The 23,368-nt window shown below is 41.2% G+C and overlaps 4 protein-coding genes and 1 long non-coding RNA gene across 7 annotated transcripts; 2 read left to right on the forward strand and 3 right to left on the reverse strand.

The window, feature by feature from the left end:
• The first annotated feature begins 738 nt into the window (after positions 1-738).
• LOC116215975 lies at positions 739-2,025 on the forward strand. The gene is made up of 2 exons (XM_031551819.1): positions 739-1,037; positions 1,124-2,025. The coding sequence occupies exons 1-2, from the start codon at positions 800-802 to the stop codon at positions 1,864-1,866; spliced, it is 981 nt and encodes a 326-aa protein (XP_031407679.1). The 5' UTR covers positions 739-799; the 3' UTR covers positions 1,867-2,025.
• A 45-nt stretch (positions 2,026-2,070) lies between these two features.
• On the reverse strand, positions 2,071-3,078 carry LOC116215984 (phytohormone-binding protein-like). Of its 2 annotated transcripts, XM_031551848.1 has the most exons (3): positions 2,645-3,078; positions 2,311-2,384; positions 2,071-2,234 (listed from the first exon to the last, which is right to left on the reverse strand). In XM_031551848.1, the coding sequence occupies exons 1-3, from the start codon at positions 2,823-2,825 to the stop codon at positions 2,100-2,102; spliced, it is 390 nt and encodes a 129-aa protein (XP_031407708.1). In that variant the 5' UTR covers positions 2,826-3,078; the 3' UTR covers positions 2,071-2,099. The 2 variants fall into 2 exon arrangements, with proteins under 2 accessions (XP_031407708.1, XP_031407715.1); XM_031551855.1 differs by lacking the exon at positions 2,311-2,384 and having other exon boundaries at positions 2,071-2,242.
• Positions 3,079-3,237: 159 nt separating this feature from the next.
• LOC116215887 (receptor-like protein kinase THESEUS 1) lies at positions 3,238-6,647 on the reverse strand. Its single transcript, XM_031551701.1, has 2 exons — positions 6,400-6,647; positions 3,238-6,107 (listed from the first exon to the last, which is right to left on the reverse strand). Exon 2 carries the CDS (start codon positions 5,998-6,000, stop codon positions 3,454-3,456), a length of 2,547 nt encoding a protein of 848 aa, XP_031407561.1. The 5' UTR covers positions 6,001-6,107; positions 6,400-6,647; the 3' UTR covers positions 3,238-3,453.
• Positions 6,648-12,771: 6,124 nt separating this feature from the next.
• LOC116215937 (PAP-specific phosphatase HAL2-like) lies at positions 12,772-16,223 on the forward strand. Its single transcript, XM_031551767.1, has 4 exons — positions 12,772-13,234; positions 14,306-14,993; positions 15,340-15,705; positions 15,792-16,223. Exons 1-3 carry the CDS (start codon positions 13,081-13,083, stop codon positions 15,641-15,643), a joined length of 1,146 nt encoding a protein of 381 aa, XP_031407627.1. The 5' UTR covers positions 12,772-13,080; the 3' UTR covers positions 15,644-15,705; positions 15,792-16,223.
• A 669-nt stretch (positions 16,224-16,892) lies between these two features.
• Positions 16,893-19,795, reverse strand: LOC116216004. Of its 2 annotated transcripts, none has more exons than XR_004158609.1 (3): positions 19,359-19,795; positions 19,007-19,217; positions 16,893-17,757 (listed from the first exon to the last, which is right to left on the reverse strand). It is a non-coding gene; the product is annotated as an uncharacterized LOC116216004 (long non-coding RNA). The 2 variants fall into 2 exon arrangements; XR_004158608.1 differs by having other exon boundaries at positions 16,893-17,708; positions 19,359-19,794.
• Positions 19,796-23,368: the final 3,573 nt, after the last annotated feature.

Genomic DNA, 23,368 nt, shown 5'->3' on the forward strand with positions numbered 1-23,368 from the left:
AATCGATGACTGCCATATCAATCTAAATCGATGACTGCTAACCCCTGTGTTTCATGGGCGGCCCTTGCATCGCACCGGGGGCGGAGCAAATGAGGCCCATCCGCGTCTCAACCGTAGAATACTCCCATAGTCCCTGATGAAAGAGAGTTTGACTCAAAACTTATACACAATTGGCCGTACGTTGACTTCCAATAAAACATACCTTGGTCAAACTTTAAAGCACGTTAGAGCTTGAGCCTCGACTGCATTGCACTCTTATCTTGAAAACAAATACGGGGCAAAACATTAAACTAAATAACCATAGAATTTCCCAAAATCTAATTGAAATAATAAAAAAAGAAAAGTGAAGTATAAGAGATGTCTTTTACAGCCTGGGATTTTCACTTTAAAAACAACATGTTGGTCGAATTCAATATACACATTCTCGAGCATCGTTTCTAGTATCGTGCACACGATCCCGACTTTCGTCACGGCGAAGATAAAATGTTGACAATTTACCCGGAAACCCCCTCTTTCCAGGAAATTAGCTTCACGTGCTTTTAAGATCAATGGTTTAACCTCACCGAGAAGTAATCGTGAGAGAGAAGAGCCAACTTGCCATATTATTGCCATCTTCCTACTCCAATATGGTTGAACAAGGAACTGCATGAATGCATTCTTAGACGTTTCATATTTACTTCCATGAAATTTCGAGGTGCCCTCAACTTATTAGTTAAGACTAATCTCGTTGGCCTTATATATAAAAAGGAAAGAGCAATTTTGCCTTTGGACACTCTATGGTTCTGTCTCTATTGAAACCATGGAAATCTTTAATACTATCTTTATCTTCTTCACGCTTACTATCTCTTTCAGGGGTGTAATATTACAGGTTGAAGCTGCCCAGCAAGCTCTGGTCTGCCTCGCCCCGACAACCAGCCGATGCCGCGGGAAGGTGATCTGGTGCCCGAGCCAGTGCCCCAGCACAACCTCCACCGACACTAAGGCTAAAGTCTGTTATCTCAACTGCAAATCCCCCTCCTGCAAAGCTGAATGCCAGCGTAAAATCCTCATTCCTTAATCTGTTCTCTGATAAGCGGTCTTTCATGACTTTTACATTGAACTCGAATTTTATTTCTTGATTCAGATCGTGTTCCGAACTGCAATGGCCTGGGATCAGCCTGCTATGACCCCCGATTTGTAGGTGGAGACGGCAGTGTCTTTTACTTCCATGGCAAGAGCAACGAGCACTTCAGCTTAGTCTCCGATCGCTCCATCCAAATCAATGCTCGGTTCATCGGGCATAGACCGCCTGGTCGCCCCCGTGATTTTACGTGGATTCAAGCACTAGGAGTTCTCTTTAACTCTCAGTCTTTCTCTGTAGAAGCCATAAGGTCGGCGACATGGGATAACGAAACGGATCACTTGAAGTTCACTCATGATAGGACCGAACTAGCCCTGCCCGAAGTTCCACTCTCTTCATGGATGTCTCCGGGAGGCGACATAAAGGTTGAGAGAATTTCGAGGAGGAATAGTGTGATCTTGACGCTCAAAAGCATGGCAGAAATTATCATCAAAGTGGTTCCCGTGACAAAAGAAGATGATCGAATTCACAGCTATCAGATACCGTCTGGCAATTGCTTTGTCCACCTGGAGGTGCAGTTTCGGTTCTTCGGCCTGTCCCCTATGGTCGAGGGAGTACTCGGCCGCACATACCGGCCCGACTTTGAGAGTCCTGCTAAGCCTGGTCAGAGAGTGCCGGTCCTGGGAGGGGAAGACAAGTACCGAACAACTTCGCTTTTCTCTGCGGATTGTGCGTTTTGCAGGTTTTCCCCTGACAGCTTCTTCACCCAGTTGGAGACGTCATTTTGGCGGACTTCGGTTCTTTAGATTGCGCCAATGGGGCTGCTGGCGGACATGGCAGGCATGGCATACTTTGTAAGAGATAAAAGTAAAAGTAGGATAATTGTCTGGTAATCGGATTCATTACTGTAAGAATAATAAAATGAGCTTTACCAATGAAATAAAATCAGCACTCTCCCTTTACTATGTTTATCGCTGTTATCATGAGGCTGGAACTAGAGAATCCTCAGGATGAGGATCGCTACATCCTCGTTGAAGCTTCACCGCTTGGAGAGATAATCTCCGAGGCACTCGATGAAAGCAAGAGAAGAAGATATGATCTTCAACCGCAAGGAAGTATCATCTTCGTTTTCTAGTTTGAGCTCATACTCCAAGACATCAACTGCAGTCTCCACCTGGGCAGCTGCACAAAGTTAGAAAGTGGCTCTGTAGTAGCAGAATCCATGGTTAAAGGTGACTTCCTTCTACAACCTGCAACCCAATTCGATGTACCAGTTTGTTGAGATCATCAATCTTCTCCTTCTGGTACTTCATACTTAGAACACCTAATAACACATTCGTATATACATAAAAATACTGCAAGTACTGTAGATCCCACCTCATCTTTATCCATAATAAAACAGTAAAAGAAGGCACAGGGTATATCAATTGTCAATGCACAGTTTGTCCAATCAATCACCATTCATGTTCCTCAATCAATAACTTATCGAGGTCAAGGACTTCAACACCTTACTAGTATTACACACACATAAACAAGCTTCACAGGTTGCCGGGGAAACAAGGAGTCGAAAGAAAACTGACTCACCTGAACCAAAAGTAAAGAGGAAAACAGTGCCAAGCCTTCCATCTCCTTCAACAGCCTTTGCACTTTCCACCAGATTCGGGGCAACTTTGGGCAAAACAGAACACAGATCCTTGCTCAGACACTTCCACAAGGGCTCAATCCCAACACCGACTTTCGCCTGTCTCTTCAATTCCTTTCTCATGTTTTTCTACTGTGAATTTTGAAGAGAAAAACTTGTCTTTCTGATGGAAATGTTTAATGAGGACATGTTGATGGGTGATTCAATTGTATATAAAATTGTCAGTGTCAAATGGTAAGGAAATGGACAAAAATGGTATCTTATTTATAATGAAATGGCATTATAGAAAAATCTACTCTGGAGCTCCTGCTTTCATTTTCATGACAGCCATGTAACTGTTCCTCCACCAGAAACCAATCTTAGGACCAAAAAAAAATTGCTTTTTGAATCTTTCTCAATGACCCTTTTAAGATATCTGAAAATTGCACCGGAAGATTTTATAGAAAATCGAACCTCGAATGGTCCAAGTCAATTTCAGCGCAGCAATTATATAACAATTGTCTCATTCAATGTAGTTATCAGTTGAACAAAAAGGTATAAAAGTTGATATCTTTCTGTATAGTATAACATCTCAATTGGTCCATTAGCACCCAACACTGACCTGAATTAAATACTAAATGATAACAAAGGATGAAACATATCGGGTAAAATGAACATAACAAGCAAAATATCGAAATAAAAAGGTAAATAACCTCCATCAGCAAACTTGGAGCCAGGAGGACTGTCACAAGCTGAACAATTTATTCCCTCGTCATCTTCCGCGAGGATTCACGAGCTGAGAGAACACAGCACTTGTGGCAGCATCCTCCGCCTCATCATCATCCGTGGCCGAATTCCCAGCATCAATCATGCTCACGCTGTTATCAAATGGCTCCAGCGGAGCTAGCTGCTGGATCCCAGGTATATGATTCGTGCTGTTATCCTCGGGTTCTGCAAGGGCCGAGGATGTCTCCTCAAGCTGTAAAGCATACTCGAGGTTCCACAGGACATCTCCCATGGATGGCCTATCGACTCCATGCTCAGCTAAACATTTCTCGGCAGTCTCCCCGAACTTCTTCAGTGACGCAGGGTTGACTTTACCAACAAGGTTCTGGTCCATGATCTGGTCCAACATTCCCTTCTTCTGCCAACTCATTGCCCACTCAGCAATGTTCACCTGCTCCCTCGGGAGGACGGGGTTCAAGGCTGGCCTCGTGCAGAGAACCTCCATTAGGACCACGCCAAAGGAGTACACGTCTGATTTCTCTGTCAGCTGTTGCCTGCGGAAGTACTCGGGGTCGAGGTACCCAAAGCTTCCCTTAACTGCAGTGCTGACGTGCGTTTGATCAAGCGAAGGACCCGTTTTTGAAAGTCCAAAGTCAGCAACCTTTGCAACAAAGTTCTCATCCAGTAGGATGTTGGTGGTCTTCACATCACGGTGGATGATGCTCTGAGCTGCTCCAGTGTGGAGATAATGGAGCCCCCTCGCTGCCCCAATGCAGATCTCAAGCCTCTGCTTCCATGAGAGAGGTGGCAGGTCAGAGCCATACAGGTGGCTCCTGAGAGGCCCATTGGCCATATACTCATACACAAGGACCATCTCCGATCTCTCGTCACAGTACCCAATAAGGGACACAAGGTGGCGGTGGCGGAGCTTCGAGAGCATTTCAATCTCCGTTCTGAACTCTGCAAGGCCCTGCTCTGATCTAGGATTTCCTCTCTTAACAGCCACTCTTGTACCATCCTCAAGGGTTCCTATATACACTCTCCCAAACCCACCGACACCAAGGAGAAGTTTCTCATCAAACTTCTTGGTCGCATCAAGGATCTCCTGAAACGTAAAGAACCTCCCGAAGTTTGTGGAAGTCAATGAAATACAGCTAGCTGTCCCACTCTTTTGGGAAGCTGTGGACATTTTGGTCATTGTCTGGGAGTTTCCATATAAAGGTAACGGCAGCCATGGATGCCCCTGGTGAGAAGTCTTCGACTTCTTCGACACTATGCAGCAGTAACAGATTCCACAGACAACCAACAGGACTAATAATCCACCAACAGCACAGCCAACTATGATTGCAATCCTTTTCTTATTGGATTGTGACTCCGGAAGGAGACTTTTCACCGATAAGCGCCCATGTAGGCTCTTAGCCTCATTGCTCATCTTCATGATTTCCAACCCATTCATGAGCGCATCGGTGATATCAGCCATCATGTCTGGACCCACACTTACCGTCATGGTAGTTGACCCACTCGAGGTATTTGTGACGAAATCCCTATAGTAGGGCACCTCCAGATCACCAGTCGAGGTTGAGAGATCAAGACTCCCAAGGGCTATATCGGAATTCACGAAGAGGTTGAACACGAGATTGTTGAGAGACTTGCTCACTATATCGCAGAAATGGACCCGAACAAAGTACATGAAATCTGGATCAACCTCAAACACCCAAGTTATGTTGAAGTTCACATTGGCCACATTAGCCTCTCCCATAGTTTCAGCTGTGGCATAAACCCAATTTGGGGCAATCTCATTAGTAACTGTAACAGGATATTTTATAGAAGAAGGATTCACCGAGACATTAACTGCGGAGCTGTTCACATGGAGGTACTTCACATCATTCTCCCAAGTCCTCCCAAGAGTATCATTCTGGGCAGTGAGAAGAGGACCTCCCATGTTTAACCTATAAACTGTCTCGAGGGCGAGCTTCGAAATGCCACTAAAATGCGCAGACGGGTTCAGGGCCATTGCTTGATCAGAAATCAAGATGTCGGGAATTGAGACAACCTCAATTGCATTCACAAAAGAGACCGAGCCATTCAAGGGGATGAAAGTCAGAGTGAGAGAACTTGAGGTCACATTGACCGTGTACTCTTTAAACAAGTACGAGCCATTGTAGTTCTTGAAAGTGAAGTTGTTCAAGAGTACAAACTCATCCGTCATGACAGTGATTGGGGCAGAGGCCAAATCTTGACCTGCGTTTGGGATCGGATGGAAGTAGAGGCGGACCCAATGGCGGCCCTCTTGCTCAATGTTGAATTTATAGGAAGCCGTGCCCGAGAAAATCCGGGCTGACTGGTAAAGAGGAGACGGGACAGCAGAGTTGGAGCGTTTGGGAGTGGAAGTCCCGGATTTCAGCACAGGCGAGGACTGGACGGAATCGGGAACAAAAGTTCGGTCTTGGAAGGTGATGTTTTGAGAAGAGCCGCAGGCAACAAGGTAGTTATCAACAGGAGCGAAGGCAGCATTGCAACTCAGAGACATAAAACCGAACAGAAGAACAGCAAGAGCTGCGAACCACCACTCCCCTGATTTCATCTTCACCATGTCTATCTAATCCGAAAGACGCACTGAGCTAATACAGAACTGACCCCCCAACTCCTCACTCGCTGGAAACTGCAACTCACTCGACAAAATACCAACCCAACAAAGATCTGCAAAATCCCAAATTGTACAAAAACTAAAAAAATTGCTAATTAAGCACTGAAATTTACAATGCCCTCCAGAGATCTATCTCAAGCCAATGCCAGAAGCCCATCAAGAAAGGCTTCTAAAGCATTTGCATGAAACACTCGGAAACCGAGAAGGGCCGGCCAAACACCGGAGCATCCCAACGAGGACAATGTTAAAGGGACAGACTTTAGCTCAGAGCTGCGACAGTATTCAGCTGCGCTCGACACAAATGGAATGCAGAAAGACCAACAGAGTTCTTTGACGGTGACTTACCGCTAACAGATGAGTAAATGCCCCAAGGGTCCGACGGTACACAGAGGAGAGGGTGGGAGGGAGAGAGGGAGCAAAGAACCCAGTTAGCTCACAATGGGAGAACATCGGAGACAGAGCCTTTTAGTGTGGCGACAGGGACCCTTTTTTCCAGGCTGTCTGAATAGGCTGTCATCGACAGTAGATGAAACGAGGACCCTACAGAAAGGGAAGAAGGAGGAGAGCGTTGGTGAAATATGAATTGAAAAGTTCCTTTTTTTAATTTTATTTTTAATAAATAAGAGCTTCATTCATTAGACATAAATAATTTCTATTTCTTCCGTTCGTCCTTCATCAGTATTTCTGTAAAGATAGGAATGATGGTAACCGAAGGGAAGACGCCATGAAAGTGCAGCACACTGCTCACCTCCGTGCCCGGCTGGTCTTGCTCTTATTACTATTATTCAACCATTTTTCCAATCTTCCCATCAATAAACCAAACCAAACCAAAAACAAAAAAAAACAAAGAGCCCAATCTTCTTTTAATCTTGTTTCTTTGCTCCCCTTGGAAATGCGTGAAAGTAGTTAAAAAAATCATCATCTTGTCCTTGAAAAACAAAAGCGTCAAAATCTTTACCAAGGTGAATTCTTAAATTGTGCCATGAGGTAAGATCACCGAAATCGTCTGTTGTCATCTTTTTTTCTTTTTTTTTTTTTTTTTTCTGGGTGTCTGCCGGTTTAATTGTTGGGTTTAATGATAAATCATAGAAAGGGAATGGTTCCTGCTGGGACCAAAACGATCGGCGGGTCCCGCTTTCACGCGGCTTTGAGATTTTGAGGCTGCAATTGGCGGAGAGGGGAGGTCCAGATTTGACGGCGTTTATTGACGGAACTGTGCCTGGTAGGGACTGTTTGGTGAGGTCTTTCTGCTCTCCGTGCTTCATGGCGCCAGTCGCTCTCGGTTGATTGAAGCTAGTAAGGAAAAGGAGTGAAGCTGTAAAGAAAGTAGCCTATAATATGGTTGACAGTACTCGCCTTGTTGATCAATTTCGACAGCAACTCTATACCGATAATACATTCAAGTTGAAACATTTTTTACATTTTGATGCTACTTCAACGTCGTTCACTCTGATTTTCACTCTCTTTATTGACGTATGAACGATGCTGCTAAGGGATTATTGTGATGAGTTTAGAGGACATGTTTTTATTGCGAATACCCTACATGTTATATGAAAAATTGTTACAATCATTATGGAATAAATTCACTAAAATATTTATCTTTGGTCGCGAAAGTGATTTAACATATTAAAAAGAATTACAACCTTATTTGAACATGTTTAAAAAGATCATAGTTATTTTGTGCATATACGCACGACAAAGAATGACGTGCAATATATTTATTTCATTTAATAGAAAGGGAGTCATCGCAAGTATTATTATACCATATCATCTCTCTAAATTAAGCATCACTTTCTTTCTTTGATTAAGAAGTTGATGTATAAATTAGGATCGTTTGCTTCGTCGGGCCAAACATGTACATACTATTTTAAGTTTCATCTGGTTTTTGAGTAAAATATCTTACTCAACCCAACTAAACTATTTTGTTTACAAATTCAACACGATCTTTACATTTTTTTTTTACCTTTTTCACTTTTTTTCTAATCATTTTTATATCAATTTTTTAATAATAAATTTTCCATATACTTTTACATCTATATGTGGATAATAATTTTTTAATAATATAATTTTCATATACTTTCACATATATATATATATTCCCACACATTAATATATATTATCAATACTTGCAATCACAGCACAAAATCAAGTTCAATTGGATCATTATCAAACTCGAAAACCAAATGCAAGCTTACTCTTTTATGTTCACATGAGAGGCTTGGGTCCCTAGTGGTTTTGCATTAGTCTTTAATTACCTCTCGATGTCCACTTGCATATCATAAAGTCATGTTGTTTTAATCAAGCAAATATTTTTCGTATCGTTTTTATGATTATTTGAGTGTATTGGTATTATACAGCTGTTATATATTTTAAAATTCAGCATAAAAATTAAAAAACATGAAAACTTCATTTTATTTCAAGGGAAATTGTCCTTTTTTTGGGGGGGGGGGGGGGGGGGGGGGGGGCGCCGCAAGGGAAATTCTCATTGACTCGGGAGGTTTTTACATAGTTAGGGGAATCTGAAACTAACGGTCGTTAAAGTGCACGTTAATCAGTGGAAGGAACAAAGAACATTTTTCTAATAACCGCCGCACAGCAGCACATGGCCACCAGCCTTTAAAGTCGCCATCGAATCTGATTTTTAATTAGCTTCCAAAAAAACAATTCAAATTTTATTATTTTCCAAAAAAAAGAGTAATTATTCTATCATCATTAAGTTGATCCGAGAGTACTAACCAAAGGTCTTAGTCTTAGACGTGTTTCTAAAGCTGGATATTATTTGTCCATTATCCATAATAGGTGACACGCCTCATCTTGCGGCGTCGCAAGTTTCGGAAGTCCGCCCGGACGATGTCTAGGATGCAATTAGTTGTAGTATGAATCGCACAATGCTAACATTAAGGGGACGTGAGTTCCGTAATATGCATTCAGTTATTTATAACGATGATAAAATTAACCTATAGTCCAGGACAACAAAAATGATATACCAAACTCTAATAAACAAATTTCAATGTATTTTATTTTTATTTTTTTTGTAAATCATCATGTATTATGGGCTATTAACTAATATTAATTCTTGCTCGGGTGCTGATTTGGCCTCGATTATGAAATATTTTCATTATATTTTGAAATTCGTTGATTGTACCACACGTCGTGATTACCGGGCCGCCGAGAGTTCTTACTCTTCATTGCTTCTTATTAGACATCATCACTTCACCTCACAAAAGTCGGACCTCTCGTGGACGGATTTGGTGGTTCAAGAAGAAGAAGAGGTGGAGGTGGGGGCCCATTCACACTGGACCTACCAACACGTCCAAAACGGAGTTGTTTAGCAAATAATTTTTTTTAAAACTTTATCCGATTAATCTTCATATTTAATAACATAATTATTACTTTTTTTTTAATCTTAACACTATTCAATTCAATCTTTAATATTAAAATCTCTCAATAATTCATTATTTTTTCCGCAATTCAACAACACAATTTCTTTCAACTATTCATTATTTTTTCTCATTTTTCTCATAATTTAACAATATAATTATTATAATTTTAAATAAATATAATTATTTATATTGAAATGGAGTGAGGTAGAGTAAAGTTTTAAAAAAAATTCATTCGTTAAACAAACCAGTTTCTCTTTTTTCCTATCCGCGGTAATCTTCGATTACCTCCAAAGGAACCGCTTTTCCCTTTTCAAAGTCAACCAAAGTATACACAAATTGATCATATTCTTCCACCTCCCCCTACCTAAGCCTTTTGGAAGTTTTCTACCTAAACGTTAAAGAAAAATCGGTGAAAACGTAAATTCTTTTTGATTTTGACTGTTAACAGTCATCAGAATTATTACGTTTGCATCACGACGCGATGAAGCTTCTTGTCGTTAGACCTGCTGTGTCCACTATTGCTTCCACCTTATGGTCTCGGTTCAATGTCTTTTCTTTTAACTCGATGAATGTGAATTATTCAAGTTTTGGCAATTGGGCAGGAAACGAAGGGAAGTTCGTAATAATTTAAACAACCGAAAATGTTTGCAATTGCCAAATTAAGTTCAAGTCGTGACGGAAAGCGACAGAACACGTGGCTGCATGCCTTTAGCTGTCTCGCAAAATTCCACGTAGATGATGTCATCCAGATAGCAGATTTCTCTTCCAGGTTTCGTATGGTGATGGGCTGGGCCCATGTTCGTTCGAGGATTGGGCCGAATTGAAGCCCAGGTCGATTCAACTAAAGGGCGGCCCACGTAATTGCAGGATCCGCATGCAGACTTGCAGAGTGCAACATGCGATTGCGATGTCTGATGTACCACGTCGAAGATCGTTTTTTGTTATGAAAAGTCTCAGACTTATTCTTATGCAAGGAAGAACCCGTATCGAGCAAATTAATGAGCTCCTTCTCCGAGCCCGAGGTGTATACTCTTATGATTCGGAAAAAATGCAGGTAATAACCTTTTAAAACTCATTACCTTCTATCGTAACGTATCATGGATGAGACGGGAGGCTGTGAAATCCATGCATACGTTTGAAGATAAAGGGCTTAATGAATGGGCAAATCGTAAGACTAAAGAAGCCGAAGGTTCCTTTACACGCGGAATTGAGGGATGTTTCATTAGAATTTTGTTGTTGCAGTCACGAGAACGGTGGCTATCAAAATTCACGAATGAAAATATCTCAGCAGTGTTTACCCCATATTACATAAAAGCAGGGGATGATGTCTTGGATTCAAGGGAGCAACAACTTAATTAAATAATTTTTTGACACCAAGCGTTGCGTGGTAATTTTAATATAGATGGAAGTGAATAATTAAGACATATAAAAACGAAAAAGTATGTTTATATACTTGAACATACAGACGTAATAAACACATAAATTTTGAGTGAGATTTTGTATAGTCGTGTAGCAGTTAGGGCATTGGAAAAAATTATGGTGAGCGATAAAATCACGAAAAAGAGTAATATTCATATGCATTTGACATGTTAAACTTGAAAAATGTCATATATTTCGAAGAGTTCTTTTTAATTATCAAGAATTTTTTTAAAATTTTCAAAAGAAAACTGAACATATATTAAAATGACATGGACAAATAACTGTAGTATCTAATATATCATGTCGAATGTATATAGCACAAACAAAATATTGTAAAAATTCACTGAATTGGAGTTGGAAGGACAATTTATTGTGGATGTTGAGAATTTCATAATTTGGATGATGTAATATAATAATATGGCATATCATCTTTTTGCTTCTCCTTTTTTTTTTTATAAGGAAAGCCCATGACCCAATACAATAAAATAAAAAATATATAAACATCTAATAAATTGGCATATATAATTTCACTCGAATATCAAATATGAAACGCCTTGATTATTAGATGAAAAATGTACGCCACTACACAACATCCTCTTTGATCGCTTCTCCGCTTTTATATAGTACTATATTAATTCATCCGCACGATGCACATGTCTCAACAATAATTTTTAGATTTTATTATTTTTATTACTATCATATTAATAAAAATTACACATACTTCTAATTATAATAATATAATAATGTGTATAAATTTAATGATATTGTTATTTCTAACAAAATTTCGAGTAATCAATGACAATATAGAGCCATATTAATATATCAGAGTAAAATATAATTCCTTATAAAAGAATTTTTATAAAAGATGGTGAAATTTAGAAAATTGAAAATACAAAACCAAATGAAAAATAAAAAAATAATAAATATTTTTATAAAAATATTTGTCTTGGTATAAACACAAATAAAAATAATATTGTATAAGTTGAAAAACTTATTTTTAGTGAAAGAAATACTGAAAGTCATGAAATATATTTGAAACGTTTGTATTGACTATTATTTAGAGCGTAACAATAAGGAAAGATGTTCCCCTTGAAGACTCTACTATATTATGAATATTCTTTAGTTTATATATATACACATGTACCATACTATCTAACCATTTGGAAAAGTATTTTTCCTTTTTCTTTTTAATTGTGAACAAAGAAAAGATAAATGAGTTTTAAATATATTATTGTAAATTTTTTATGCTTAACACATGGCTAAATGATGGTAATTCTCGTTTTGCTTAATGTATAGATAGATAGATGGATAGATAGATATGTAATAATAAAGAAACATGTTCCTCTCAAAGACTCTATTATATAATCAATATTTTTTATTTTATATATATACATATGTTATACTACCAAGCCAATTAAAAAGTTTTTTCTTCTTATTTTTAATTGTGAACAAAGAAAAGAAAAATATGTTTTAGAATAGTTTATTGTAAAATTTTTATGATTGACATATGGCTCCTTGGAACCCTCCTTTAGTGAAAAAATTTTAGATGATCTTATCTTAAATGATGTAGTGAGGAAAAACCAATAAAAATTATTTAATGAAGAATAATTATGACAATTATGTTGAGTGATTAACACAAAGCCTATAATTCATGCAATTTAATTGGTATTTCCTTACGCCACATAGCGAGGTAAGATCACCTAATAACTTTCTCTCTTTTAGTAACTTAATCTTAATCTTAATATATAGATAGATAATTCATTGATTGGGAAATTATTATAACACATATATGTATCCATTATGGGATCGCGTGCATATATTGTAAAACCTTCCTTGTGTTCAAAGCTACCCTTCCTCAGAGAGAGAGAGAGAGAGAGAATACATTTTCATTTCAATTAAAATAAACAATTGAATAAATACTAATGTCCGTACGGTGCCCCGCGGCTGCCTTTTCTGAACTTTCGTTCCAAAGCCCGAAAACCAAACGAAACCTTTCTCCATCTGCCCGACATCTGCCCCCGACCGAAGCCTCATTGCGTCGGAAAATGTGATTCTTTCACGCAAAACCAGAAGCCGAGCTCGCCGTAACACCAGCTTCGTTGGGTCGTCGGTCGTTGTCATGCACGATTGCAGTCGCGGGAGTTCACTCGCCTGAGAGGTAGATAGAACGGAGCGGTCCCATTTCTGTTCGCTCTTCTGAATCTGCTTGTGTGAAGGAACCTCCATGGACGAGAGGTTCGCGCAGGAATTGGATGTGGCCGTGAAGGCCGTCCACGTGGCCTGTTCGCTCTGCCAGAGGGTGCAACGGAGGCTGCTCTCCTCCGCGGCTGGAGACGCTGTCCTGTCCAAGGACGACGATTCTCCCGTCACCGTAGCAGGTATCCTGTGACTCCCAGGTTGTTGGCTTTGGCTGCGAGAATGCAAATGATGTTGAGTGGAATCGCTGTTCAAAATCGAAATGATTGTTTCCCATATGTTTGATTGCATTCGGTTTACGTTTCCGTTGTTACCCGGCGAAAGTAAAGTTAGCGCAATTAATTTGAGCGGGAAGGGGCAGATAAAGTGTCATCCTATCTTGCTGGGTGCATTGCGTTTGCTGCTGCTGATAGGCCTCTCTTGTTGAGATTGGCCTCTCACGGATCTTCGTTTGATCGTTCATCACAGAGCTTAGCCGATTGTTCTTAGGGGTATTGTGATAAATGTAACGAAGAGGTAATTCATGGTTATGTGACTGACATTAGCGAGTGTAGACTCGACTGAGTATCGGGATTCCGAATGTATTTGAGAGAATAAATTTTGGGGAAGAATTCCAATGATTAGGCAAGGACATGTTAGGCAAAATTTATGGGAGATCTTTGACTTGTAAATCGTGGCGTTATACTGATATGATTCAACGTGGTCACCTATCACCCTCTTCAATTATTTTATAGCAACCTGATTGATATATTATTTAGACAAACTCCACATATATATTAACAATATATAAACCTCATAGCTCTGCTAAAGATGGACAAAGTCTTATCCCTCATTTCATGGTCTATTGGGTCTAGCCCTTTCTGCCTTTAAGAAGATCGCTGAATTTTAGTTCTAGCTAATTTCTGCCGTGTGAATTTTGATTCAACTGTTCATTGCATCGATCATCAGAAGTATTTATGTGATAGTATTTCTAACTTCTTATGATGACGACCAGCTACTGATGTGCTTCAGTGTGTCCTGATTGAGTAATGTAAAGAGTCGATTGTTGAGTTCGCACATAGAGTCTAGATTTGCTATGGAGAGATGGGGCTTATCTTACACTCTGGAGGGCAGGAGTGCATTTGCAGTGAAGTACCATATATAGCTATCTAGGTTAAGTTATTAATTGTTATTTCAACAATCTGTGCATTTTGAGTTTTAGAGTTGAAGATGAACATACTGAATAGTTCTTCTTATTGACTATTGCTGCGAAGACTGGGGTGTCCAAGCAATTGTCAGCTGGTTGCTATCAGAATCCTTTGGCAGTCAGAACGTTTCCCTTGTTGCCGAGGAAGATGTCTGTGCTCTTTCTGATCCCAGTTCGGTCAAGTTGCTGTCTTCAGTGGTGGAGGTAGTAAATGAGTGCTTAGATGGAGCATCCAAACTCGGCCTCCACAAACCCATTAAACCCCTCGGCACTTCAGAAGTCCTCGAGGCCATTAGGCGATGCAATGCTAATGGGGGCCCGCATGGAAGATTCTGGGTCCTTGACCCTGTGGATGGAACCTTGGGTTTCGTGCGGGGGAATCAGTATGCAGTTGCACTAGCCTTAATCGAGGACGGGCAAGTTGTTCTTGGAGTTCTTGGGTGCCCCAACTACCCGTTGAACAAAGAACTGTTGAGCTATCATCATCAGCCACATCAGAACCAATCGAAGTTGACTTCGGGATCTTATGATCTCTGGGAGAAGGGATGTGTGATGTATGCTAAAAGAGGTAGTGGGAAGGCTTGGATGCAACCCCTAGTTCCTCAAGATGTGCAGGTTGAATGGCCTTATGAGGCTAAACTCATTAGGGTTTCTTCTGTCGATGATCCGGCAATGGCAACTTTCTGCGAGCCAGTCGAGAAGGCCAATTCAAACCAGACCTTTACAGCAGGACTTGCTCATACTGTTGGTCTTAGGTATGTTGTGTTCCACCCTGTTTCTGTTTCAAATTGTAGATTGGTGCAGCCTTGGTTTTCCAATAGTTTGGCCTCATATAATGGCTCTAGAACTACTGATCCGAGCTTTTCAATTTCCTTTTCTTGGAATCCACAAATTAATTGTCTATTTTGGCTATAAAGGTCGTTTCCTCGCTAAAAATAATAATTCAGGCTGTTTGCTGAAAACTTATTGTCAAAGAAAGGAATTCTAATGCATTCTTAATACTAGATAACAGAACACTAGAACCTTTCACCAACCCAAATCTATTGGATTCTCGATTAAGTGCTTGATACCCGAATTACTTTTGTACCCTCTAATCGACAGGAAGCAGCCCCTTCGTGTCTATAGCATGGTGAAGTATGCAGCCATAGCTCGGGGAGATGCAGAGGTCTTCATGAAGTTTGCGAGGTGTGGTTACAAGGAAAAGATATGGGACCATGCAGCGGGAGTGGTGATTGTACAGGAAGCAGGCGGGGTGGTGACTGATGCAGGTGGGCGGCCATTGGATTTCTCGAGGGGTGTCTTCTTGGAGGGTCTAGACCGGGGGATAATTGTATGCTGTGGGTCCACTCTGCATGAGAAGATTGTAGGGGCCGTTTATGCAAGCTGGGATTCTTCTAATCTATAGAAATCTGGCTAGTCTGAATATATTCGATAATGACGCGATGGAATTTCACTTCCACGGGAAAGGTAGTGAGTACTGTCAATACACCAAAAGAGCTCATATATTCTACAAATTGTTTCTGAATAATTGCCTCTGCTGTCCTATATTTCAGGGATCATGGTTGCTGAAAGGGATGGCCGACTCTCATCTATCAAACCACATTTGATATTAGGTTCATTCTTTTCCGAAAGGAAACGCCTGACTCTGTTTTAGGAAATAGGAGGTTCCTTGTATGACTTTTCAGGAGTAGGCAGTTATAAATCCGCGTCAGTTTCTGAACTGTTGAGCATCTAGTTTTTGTGACTTTGCCCGATATCCTGTCCGGAATACCGAGAACGGCATCAAATTCTCAATGCCAGAGCCCAGGGATAGAACTACATGATATGTTTATATCTATATCCATGACAATCCTTCGGGATCTCGATCACTTTTCAATCTCGGGTTTGCAGCAGCCTGAGTTTCTAATTTGCAGTTCAAATTTGGTACACCAGTAACAGATTCTCCTCATGAGTTTCTAATGTGATTGGTTTTTTAGTTGAGTTGATATGAGTTTTGATTTTAATTAGTTTGTAATAATTGTATTGTTGAATTATGAGAAAAAGTGTAAAAAAGTAATGAATAGTCGAGAGAAAGTAATGATTAAGTAATGAATGTGTTGTTGAATTGTGAAAAAAATAATGAATAGTTGAAAGAATTTAATATTAAAAATTGAATTGAATGATTAATTTTTTTAAAAAAATGGAAAAAGTAATGATTATGTTATTGAATTGAAGATAAGTAGAGTTGAAATTTTTTCAAAAATCAAACACACAATGTCCTGTCCGATCGAACTCACCCCACCAGCCACGAACTGCAGAAGTTCCGGAGTTCGGGTTTTTCAGAGATAAGGGCCTGTCAAAGAAGGCAGGCCAATTGGGTTTTCTCAGTGAGCTTTGTGGTTCGTTTGAGTTTAATTGGGTCCTGATTGGTCAATTAGTTCCAAATGTCTGACATGAACAAGCCCTCATTGGACTCTCGGTAGTTCAATGTGCCTGAACGTTGGACTACAGAGATTAATTGAGGAAGAAAGAATAAACATCAGTTTAAGTCGGATAAGGATAGACTAATCTCCTGGATGCCCTCTCGTGACACTTGGTTATGGAATTCAGGATCACGCACTCGATAGGATTACCGGTCCCGGTCCCGGCCATGGAGGATTACTTTAACTCAGTCATTTGGTCTCGTACTCCAGCCGGGAAGCACTCAGTGAAATCTTACATTCATGATCAAAAACATAGGTTTGATCCCATCCTGTGCTTAAATGGAAGACCATTTGGGGGATGAAAAGTCACAATAGACTCAAAATCTATCTTTGGAGATATGTTAACGAATGCCTCCCTTGGTCCACGCAAAGCGGGAACCATTGCCCGTTGTACCGAACTAGCTCCGATGATTTTGCACACCTTTATGGTAGTTGCATTTTCTGTCAAGTTGCTTGGAGGGAATCGCCATGGAGATTACTCGACAGTTCTCTTCCGAATACTTCCCCCAAGGATATCGTGAACTTCATTATTTGCCCCCCCCACTCAGCTCATAAGGAACTATACTGAGCAGTCATCTTTTACTCTCTTTGGCGCCTTGGTGATATATATGTTATGGAGCCAAAGAAATGAATCTTTGTTTGCAGGGAAGGAAGTGGATCTCCCGAGAACACTCCATCACCTGCAAAGGTCCTTTAAGGAACACACCGAGCCAATGACAATGAGCAGCTCCAATCTGTTCCACGATCCACCCCCACAACCTAAGCCACCTGATCATGGATGGATCAAGATAAATTCAGATGCTGCATGGAGTTCCTGCAGATCCTGTGTGGCTGGTGTGGCACAATCATCTGACAATGACATTATACAGTCTTGGAGCTCCACTGTGCATGCCCCTTCGCCTCTCCAAGCCGAAGCCCATGTTGTCCTGACTGCTTTGCCTGTAGCTCTAGATAATGGTTGGCCACGTATTTGGATTGAAGCTGATGCCAAAGGCAACGGCGAACATCCTACGGGTTCAAGAAGCCCAAACAAACGTAAGACGCAACGGCTGCATATCTGAAACAGAGTAGTAGAAGTGGGCAAATCAACCATGGTTCCAGTACTCAACCCGAAAGAGAGAGATTCAGGTTATGTTTGGAAACAAAATTTTGCTCAGTTCTACTCAATTCCAAACTTTTTAAAATTTCAAAATGACCAAAATATTTTCAAATTTTTCACTTTTGCCCCATCCCTTCTTCCTCCTCCGCGAAGTCACTATTCATCATCTTCCTCCCCCCTCCACCCCGTCCTCTCTCTGTCTCTCTCTCTTCCTTCATGCCAATCCCCGAGCCCCAAATCTCATCAATCGATCCTAGGGTTTCCGATTTCCACTTCAGATTTCCACTTCATAATCTGAAGATCTATCCAAGGGTTTCCGATTTTGACTTCATAATCTAAAGATTGAGGCCAAGTTCACTGTTTCCAATGGAAGCCTGACTCCATGGAACCTCGGACGAGATAATCAGACGAAACTGGTGAAGAGGAGTAGATCTCCTTGTCTTCTCGGAGCGACTGGTGAAAGAGTCGCAAATCTGTATATCATCGCTATCTTCTCACGAACCTCGCGCAAATCATCCTCCTCCATAAACAATGCAGGGGAAAGAAGAAGAACAAAGATGGTGACGTCCTTGGTGGAAGGGAGAGTGGTTTTGATGAGGATAGGGAATGAGGAGAGGGTGGGCTCGAAGATAGGCGGGGTAGAGGAGGGAGGAAGATGATGAACGGTGATGTCGGGGAGGAGGGAGAAGGGGTGGGGCAAGAGTGAAAAGTTTGAAAACATTTTGGTCATTTTGAAAATTTAAAAAGTTTGCAGTTGAGTTGAACTAAGCAAAATTCTGTTTCCAAACAGACCCTCGAAACTTTCGACCCATTGATCTTTATTACGGGATATATTATGTTACCGAGATTAGCGAAACTGTTTTGTATATAATCTTAGCTATCCCAATTCGATTCATGTATAATAGGCAATAAGATATTGTAGAAATCTTTCCTATTTTCCCATTGTATTCAGCTATATGTACATGTTACTGGAGTTTAATCAATGACTAAGCTTTTGAGCTTCTGATTCACAGTTTAAAATGGTATCAGAGCAAATTGGGACCGTGAAATCTAATTTGCTCTAAGGTTGCTCATGAGAGGTAGGAAGAATAGGGACATCAGGAAAGGGTGTCGAATATGAGTCATTGTCCGTCTATGCTGTCAACCCATCAGACTACACCGGTGTTAGCCTAATCAATTACAAGCTGACTGGGTCGAATTATCTCACCTGGTCAAGAGCTATGCTGACTGCATTGACGACAAAGAATAAGGTTGGAATGATCGATGGCACGGTGCCAAGGCCATCGGAGGATGATCCAAACCGGGCAAGGTGGGACGTCTGCAACGCATTGGTGATTTCTTGGATATTCAACACGCTGGACAACGAACTTCAATCCAGTATAGCCTGTGCAACAGTGGCTCAGGCTCTATGGGAAGACCTGCAGGAAAGATATTCACAGGGAAACGAAACAAGAATTTACCAACTGAAGGCAGAAATCGGCAATATGAAGCAGGAAGGGATGTCCGTGATGAAATACTACTCACGGCTGAAGACGCTTTGGGACAAATTGGATAATTACCTGGAGATATTGACATGCACGTGCGCCGCAGCCAAATTGTATACAACACAGAGAGAAAGGGAGAAGACCCACCAATTTCCAATGGGTCTAGGGTTCGAATTTGGGACGGTGAGGTCCGACATCCTCAGTCACGAGTCGGCTCATCCCCTGAACAAAGTCTACGAGATGATTTTGCACGAGGAGAGGCAGAATATCGTGGCTCTATCGCACGAAAACGCCGCACCAGATGGAGCGATGCTCTTGAGCAAACTCTCGGGGTTCATGTAGGAGAAACAAGGAAGCAACGACGCTCAATCCTTCGGTAGACAAGGAGGTGGAAGAGGCTCGGGAGCAACCGCGAAAACTTGTTTTCATTGTGGCCGTGTGGGTCACATCAAAAGTTCGTGCTGGCTATTGCACGGGTATCCGGGAATTGGGAGTCGAAGCCGGTGAATGAAAGAGGAGGAGGAGCAGGAAAGGCAGGAAGGCAGATTGGGTCAGGCCAAAATTCGGGTCAACATGATGGACTGGGTCAATTTAATGGGCCATAAGCCCATCAGGCCCAAGTCGGACAAGCAAGCAGTGGACAAAGCAGGCTTGGCAGCTTACAGGCCCAACTCGGACAGCCCAGCAGCGGGCTGAACATGCTATCTCGCCTTTCAGAGTCGACATTTCAGAAATTGCTCGATTTTCTCGGTCCTGATGATGACAACATGCCTCCCAATATCGGTAAAAATTTTATTTAAGTGAATCTTGCTCATGAGTGGATAATCGATAGTGGAGCCTCTAGACATATGACTGGATGTGCAGATTTTCTTGTTGACACACAAGTGCTTGCAAAGAAGCCAAAGATCCATATACCGAATGAGGGAGTTTTTGATGCTTGCAAAAGTGGACAAGTCCATATAGGCTCTCTTGTTCTCTCAGATGTTTTATTAGTACTAGAATTCAATTGCAATCTCATTTCCACATCCCAGTTATCTAAGGACCTGGATTGTTGTGTAATATTTTACACGGATTTTTGCTTGATATAGGACCGCACCATCAGGAAGACGATTGGAGTGGATGAGCTCCAAGGAGGTGTGTACTATCTACGGCGTGTGGCTATTCGGGAGCAGGCTAATAGAGTCATCAGTGACGAGACAAGTGATTTGTGGCACATACGACTCGGACATCCATCACGACGGATTAAGTTCAATGGTACTAGTTTGGAATCAAATGCAGCTATGAATAAAGAGTGTGATATTTGCCTTCGAGCCAAGCAAACTCGATCAAGTTTTGATTTAAGTATGAATAAAGTTGCTTTTCCATTTCAATTGGTTCAATGAGATTTGTGGGAGCATTATAAAGTGACGTCTATTTCTCGGCCTTGTTATTTTTTGACAATTATTGATGATTATAGTCGAGCCATATGGTTATATTGGATACGGGAAAAATCGAAGACGCAGTGTCATCTCACCAGCTTTTGCAAATTGGTGAGGAATCAATTTAATCGCATAGTAAAAATAGTGCGAAGTGACAATGGAAAGGAGTTTGTTTCTCGGGATTTGCATAATTATTTTTCCACCGAAGGAATCATTCACCAAACCTTTTGCATAGACACGCCTCAACAAAATGGACGTGTCGAGCGGAAGCACATGCACATATTAAATGTTGCGCGGGCTTTGATGTTTCAAGCAGGGCTTCCAATTGAATTTTGGGGAAAATGTGTTACTACAGCAGCGCATCTGATTAACATAACTCCCACACCAATTTTGGGAGGTAAAAGTCCACATGAGGTATTATTTGACAGGCCGCCGAATTATTCAAAATTGAGGGTGTTTGGGTTCTTGTGCTATGTTCATGATAGGCCGAGGGACAAGGATAAATTCAAGCCTCAATCACGCTGATGTATATTCGTTGGTTATCCCTACGGTAAAAAGGCTTGGAGAGTTTACGATCTCGAGAAAAAAGAAATATTTGTGACTCGAGATGTAAGGTTTTGTGAGAGGGAGTTTCCATTTTCTGAGCAGATGGATGATTATCGGGCAATGAGTCATGGGGAGTTGAGATTTGACAGTTCGATGAGTAATCAGAAGGAAATGGGTAGTGGACTGGACCATTCAGAATTTAACAATGAACCGAGAGAGAATTTTTCTAATGAAAAAGATGCAATGGAGGTGGATGAGCCTGAGACACCTCATATTGAGATGGAGAATACTGAACGGATATTACAACATTCTGATCGACATAAATCTGCACCGAAGTATTTGAAGGATTTTGAAGTGCATATTCACACTGCTTTACACACCCCCCAGCTCATCTGCTCCATCGAAATCCTCAGGTACGGGACATTCTATTAAGCAATATTTGTCTTATTCTGGTGCCTCTCTAACAAATTTCTTGCGTATGTAAGTGTTTTGGATTTGGAGGTAGAGCCTTCATCTTATCATAATGCAACAGCCAATTCACGATGGAGGCAAGCTATGGCGGAAGAGATTACAGCACCGGAATCCAATGGGACGTGGACCATTGAGCATCTGCCTCCGGGAAAATGACCGATTGATTGCAAGTGATTGTACAAGATTAAACGACATGCAGATGGGAACATAGAAAGATACAAGGCGCGGCTTGTTGCGAAGGGATTCACTCAGGTGGAGGGAGTGGATTTTAATGAGACATTTGCACTGGTAGCAAAATTAGTCACAGTAAGATGTCTTCTAATTGTGGTTGTGGTAAAGGGGTGGGAGATACGCCAAATGGACGTTAATAATGCATTTTTGCATGGAGATCTTGACGAGGAAGTTTACATGCGTCTACCACCTGGGTATTCTTCTCAGAGGCCATGTGTGGTTTGTCGTCTCAAGAAGTCACTTTACGGGTTGAGGCAGGTTTCACGAAACTGGTATGCCAAACTTGTAGATTCCATGCGGCACTATGGGTTTCGGCAGTCGGGAGCGGATCATTTACTCTTCATATTTAATAGCGATAGCGTTTTCCTTGCGACCTTAGTATATATTGATGATATTCTTGTGGTTGGAAATAATCAAGAGCAGTGCACATGTTTCAAGCGATATCTTGATCAATGTTTTCGCATGAAAGATCTGGGACCGGTAACATATTTTCTTGGGATTGAGGTGACCAGAATGGAGTCTGGGTTATTTCTTAATCAGAGGAAGTATGTGCTCGAGATACTCAAGGAATACGGGATGCTTGGTGCACAACCATCTACATTTCCGATGGAACAACATCATCGGTTGACAGCAGATTCGGGAACTCCTCTTAATGATCCCAGTAGGTATAGGCAACTAGTTGGTCGTCTGATGACAATTACACGACCGAAACTCTGTTATCCGGTGCATATCTTGTCTCAGTTCATGCCGGATCCACGTCAAGACAACTGGGATGCCGCGATGCGGGTACTTCGTTATTTGAAGCAATCGCCAGGGCATGGAATTTTTCTTCGACCAAACTCATTAGAACTCGAAGTATATTGTGACTCGGACTGGGTTAGTTGTCCCATGACACGTCGTTCAATCACAAGATATTTTGTAACATTAGGAGGGTGTCCCATCTCCTGGAAGACAAAGAAGCAATCAACAGTGTCTTGTTCTTCGGCTGAAGTGGAATATCGAGCTATGGCAGGGGCGGTTAGCGAAATCTTATGGCTCTGAAGCTTACTTAATTCTCTTGAGATCAATTATTCTGCGCCCACTCGACTATTTTGCAATAATCAGGCTGATTTACACATTGCAGCTAACCCAGTGTTTCACGAGCGAACGAAGCACATAGAGATAGATTGCCATTTCGTTCGTAAACATATTCGGTCTCGCGTGATCAAAACTTCACACATTTCGACAAGGCTGCAGCTTGCAGATATCTTTACGAAGGCTTTAGGGCGAGATCAGTTCCGCTTTCTCTTGAGCAAGTTGGGCATTCGAAATCCTCATGCTCCAACTTGAGGGGGAGTATTACGAGATATATTATGTTACCGAGATTAGTGGAATTGTTTTGTATATAATCTTAGCTAGCCTAATTCGATTAATGGATAA

Source organism: Punica granatum, chromosome 1 (assembly GCF_007655135.1).
Source record: "Punica granatum isolate Tunisia-2019 chromosome 1, ASM765513v2, whole genome shotgun sequence".
Classification (NCBI taxonomy): Eukaryota; Viridiplantae; Streptophyta; class Magnoliopsida; order Myrtales; family Lythraceae; genus Punica; species Punica granatum.

Excerpts from the sequence above, each read along its gene's own strand:
- LOC116215975 (XM_031551819.1), top strand. The coding sequence starts at position 800 with ATGGAAATCTTTAATACTATCTTTATCTTCTTCACGCTTACTATCTCT. Across the intron at positions 1,038-1,123 it reads CTGCAAAGCTGAATGCCAGC|ATCGTGTTCCGAACTGCAAT; the intron begins GTAAAATCCTCA and ends TTCTTGATTCAG.
- LOC116215984 (XM_031551848.1), bottom strand. The coding sequence starts at position 2,825 with ATGAGAAAGGAATTGAAGAGACAGGCGAAAGTCGGTGTTGGGATTGAG. Across the intron at positions 2,385-2,644 it reads CCTCTTTACTTTTGGTTCAG|GTGTTCTAAGTATGAAGTAC; the intron begins GTGAGTCAGTTT and ends ATGTGTTATTAG. Across the intron at positions 2,235-2,310 it reads TACATCGAATTGGGTTGCAG|GTGGAGACTGCAGTTGATGT; the intron begins GTTGTAGAAGGA and ends GCAGCTGCCCAG.
- LOC116215887 (XM_031551701.1), bottom strand. The coding sequence starts at position 6,000 with ATGGTGAAGATGAAATCAGGGGAGTGGTGGTTCGCAGCTCTTGCTGTT.
- LOC116215937 (XM_031551767.1), top strand. The coding sequence starts at position 13,081 with ATGGACGAGAGGTTCGCGCAGGAATTGGATGTGGCCGTGAAGGCCGTC. Across the intron at positions 13,235-14,305 it reads TTCTCCCGTCACCGTAGCAG|ACTGGGGTGTCCAAGCAATT; the intron begins GTATCCTGTGAC and ends ATTGCTGCGAAG. Across the intron at positions 14,994-15,339 it reads GCTCATACTGTTGGTCTTAG|GAAGCAGCCCCTTCGTGTCT; the intron begins GTATGTTGTGTT and ends TCTAATCGACAG.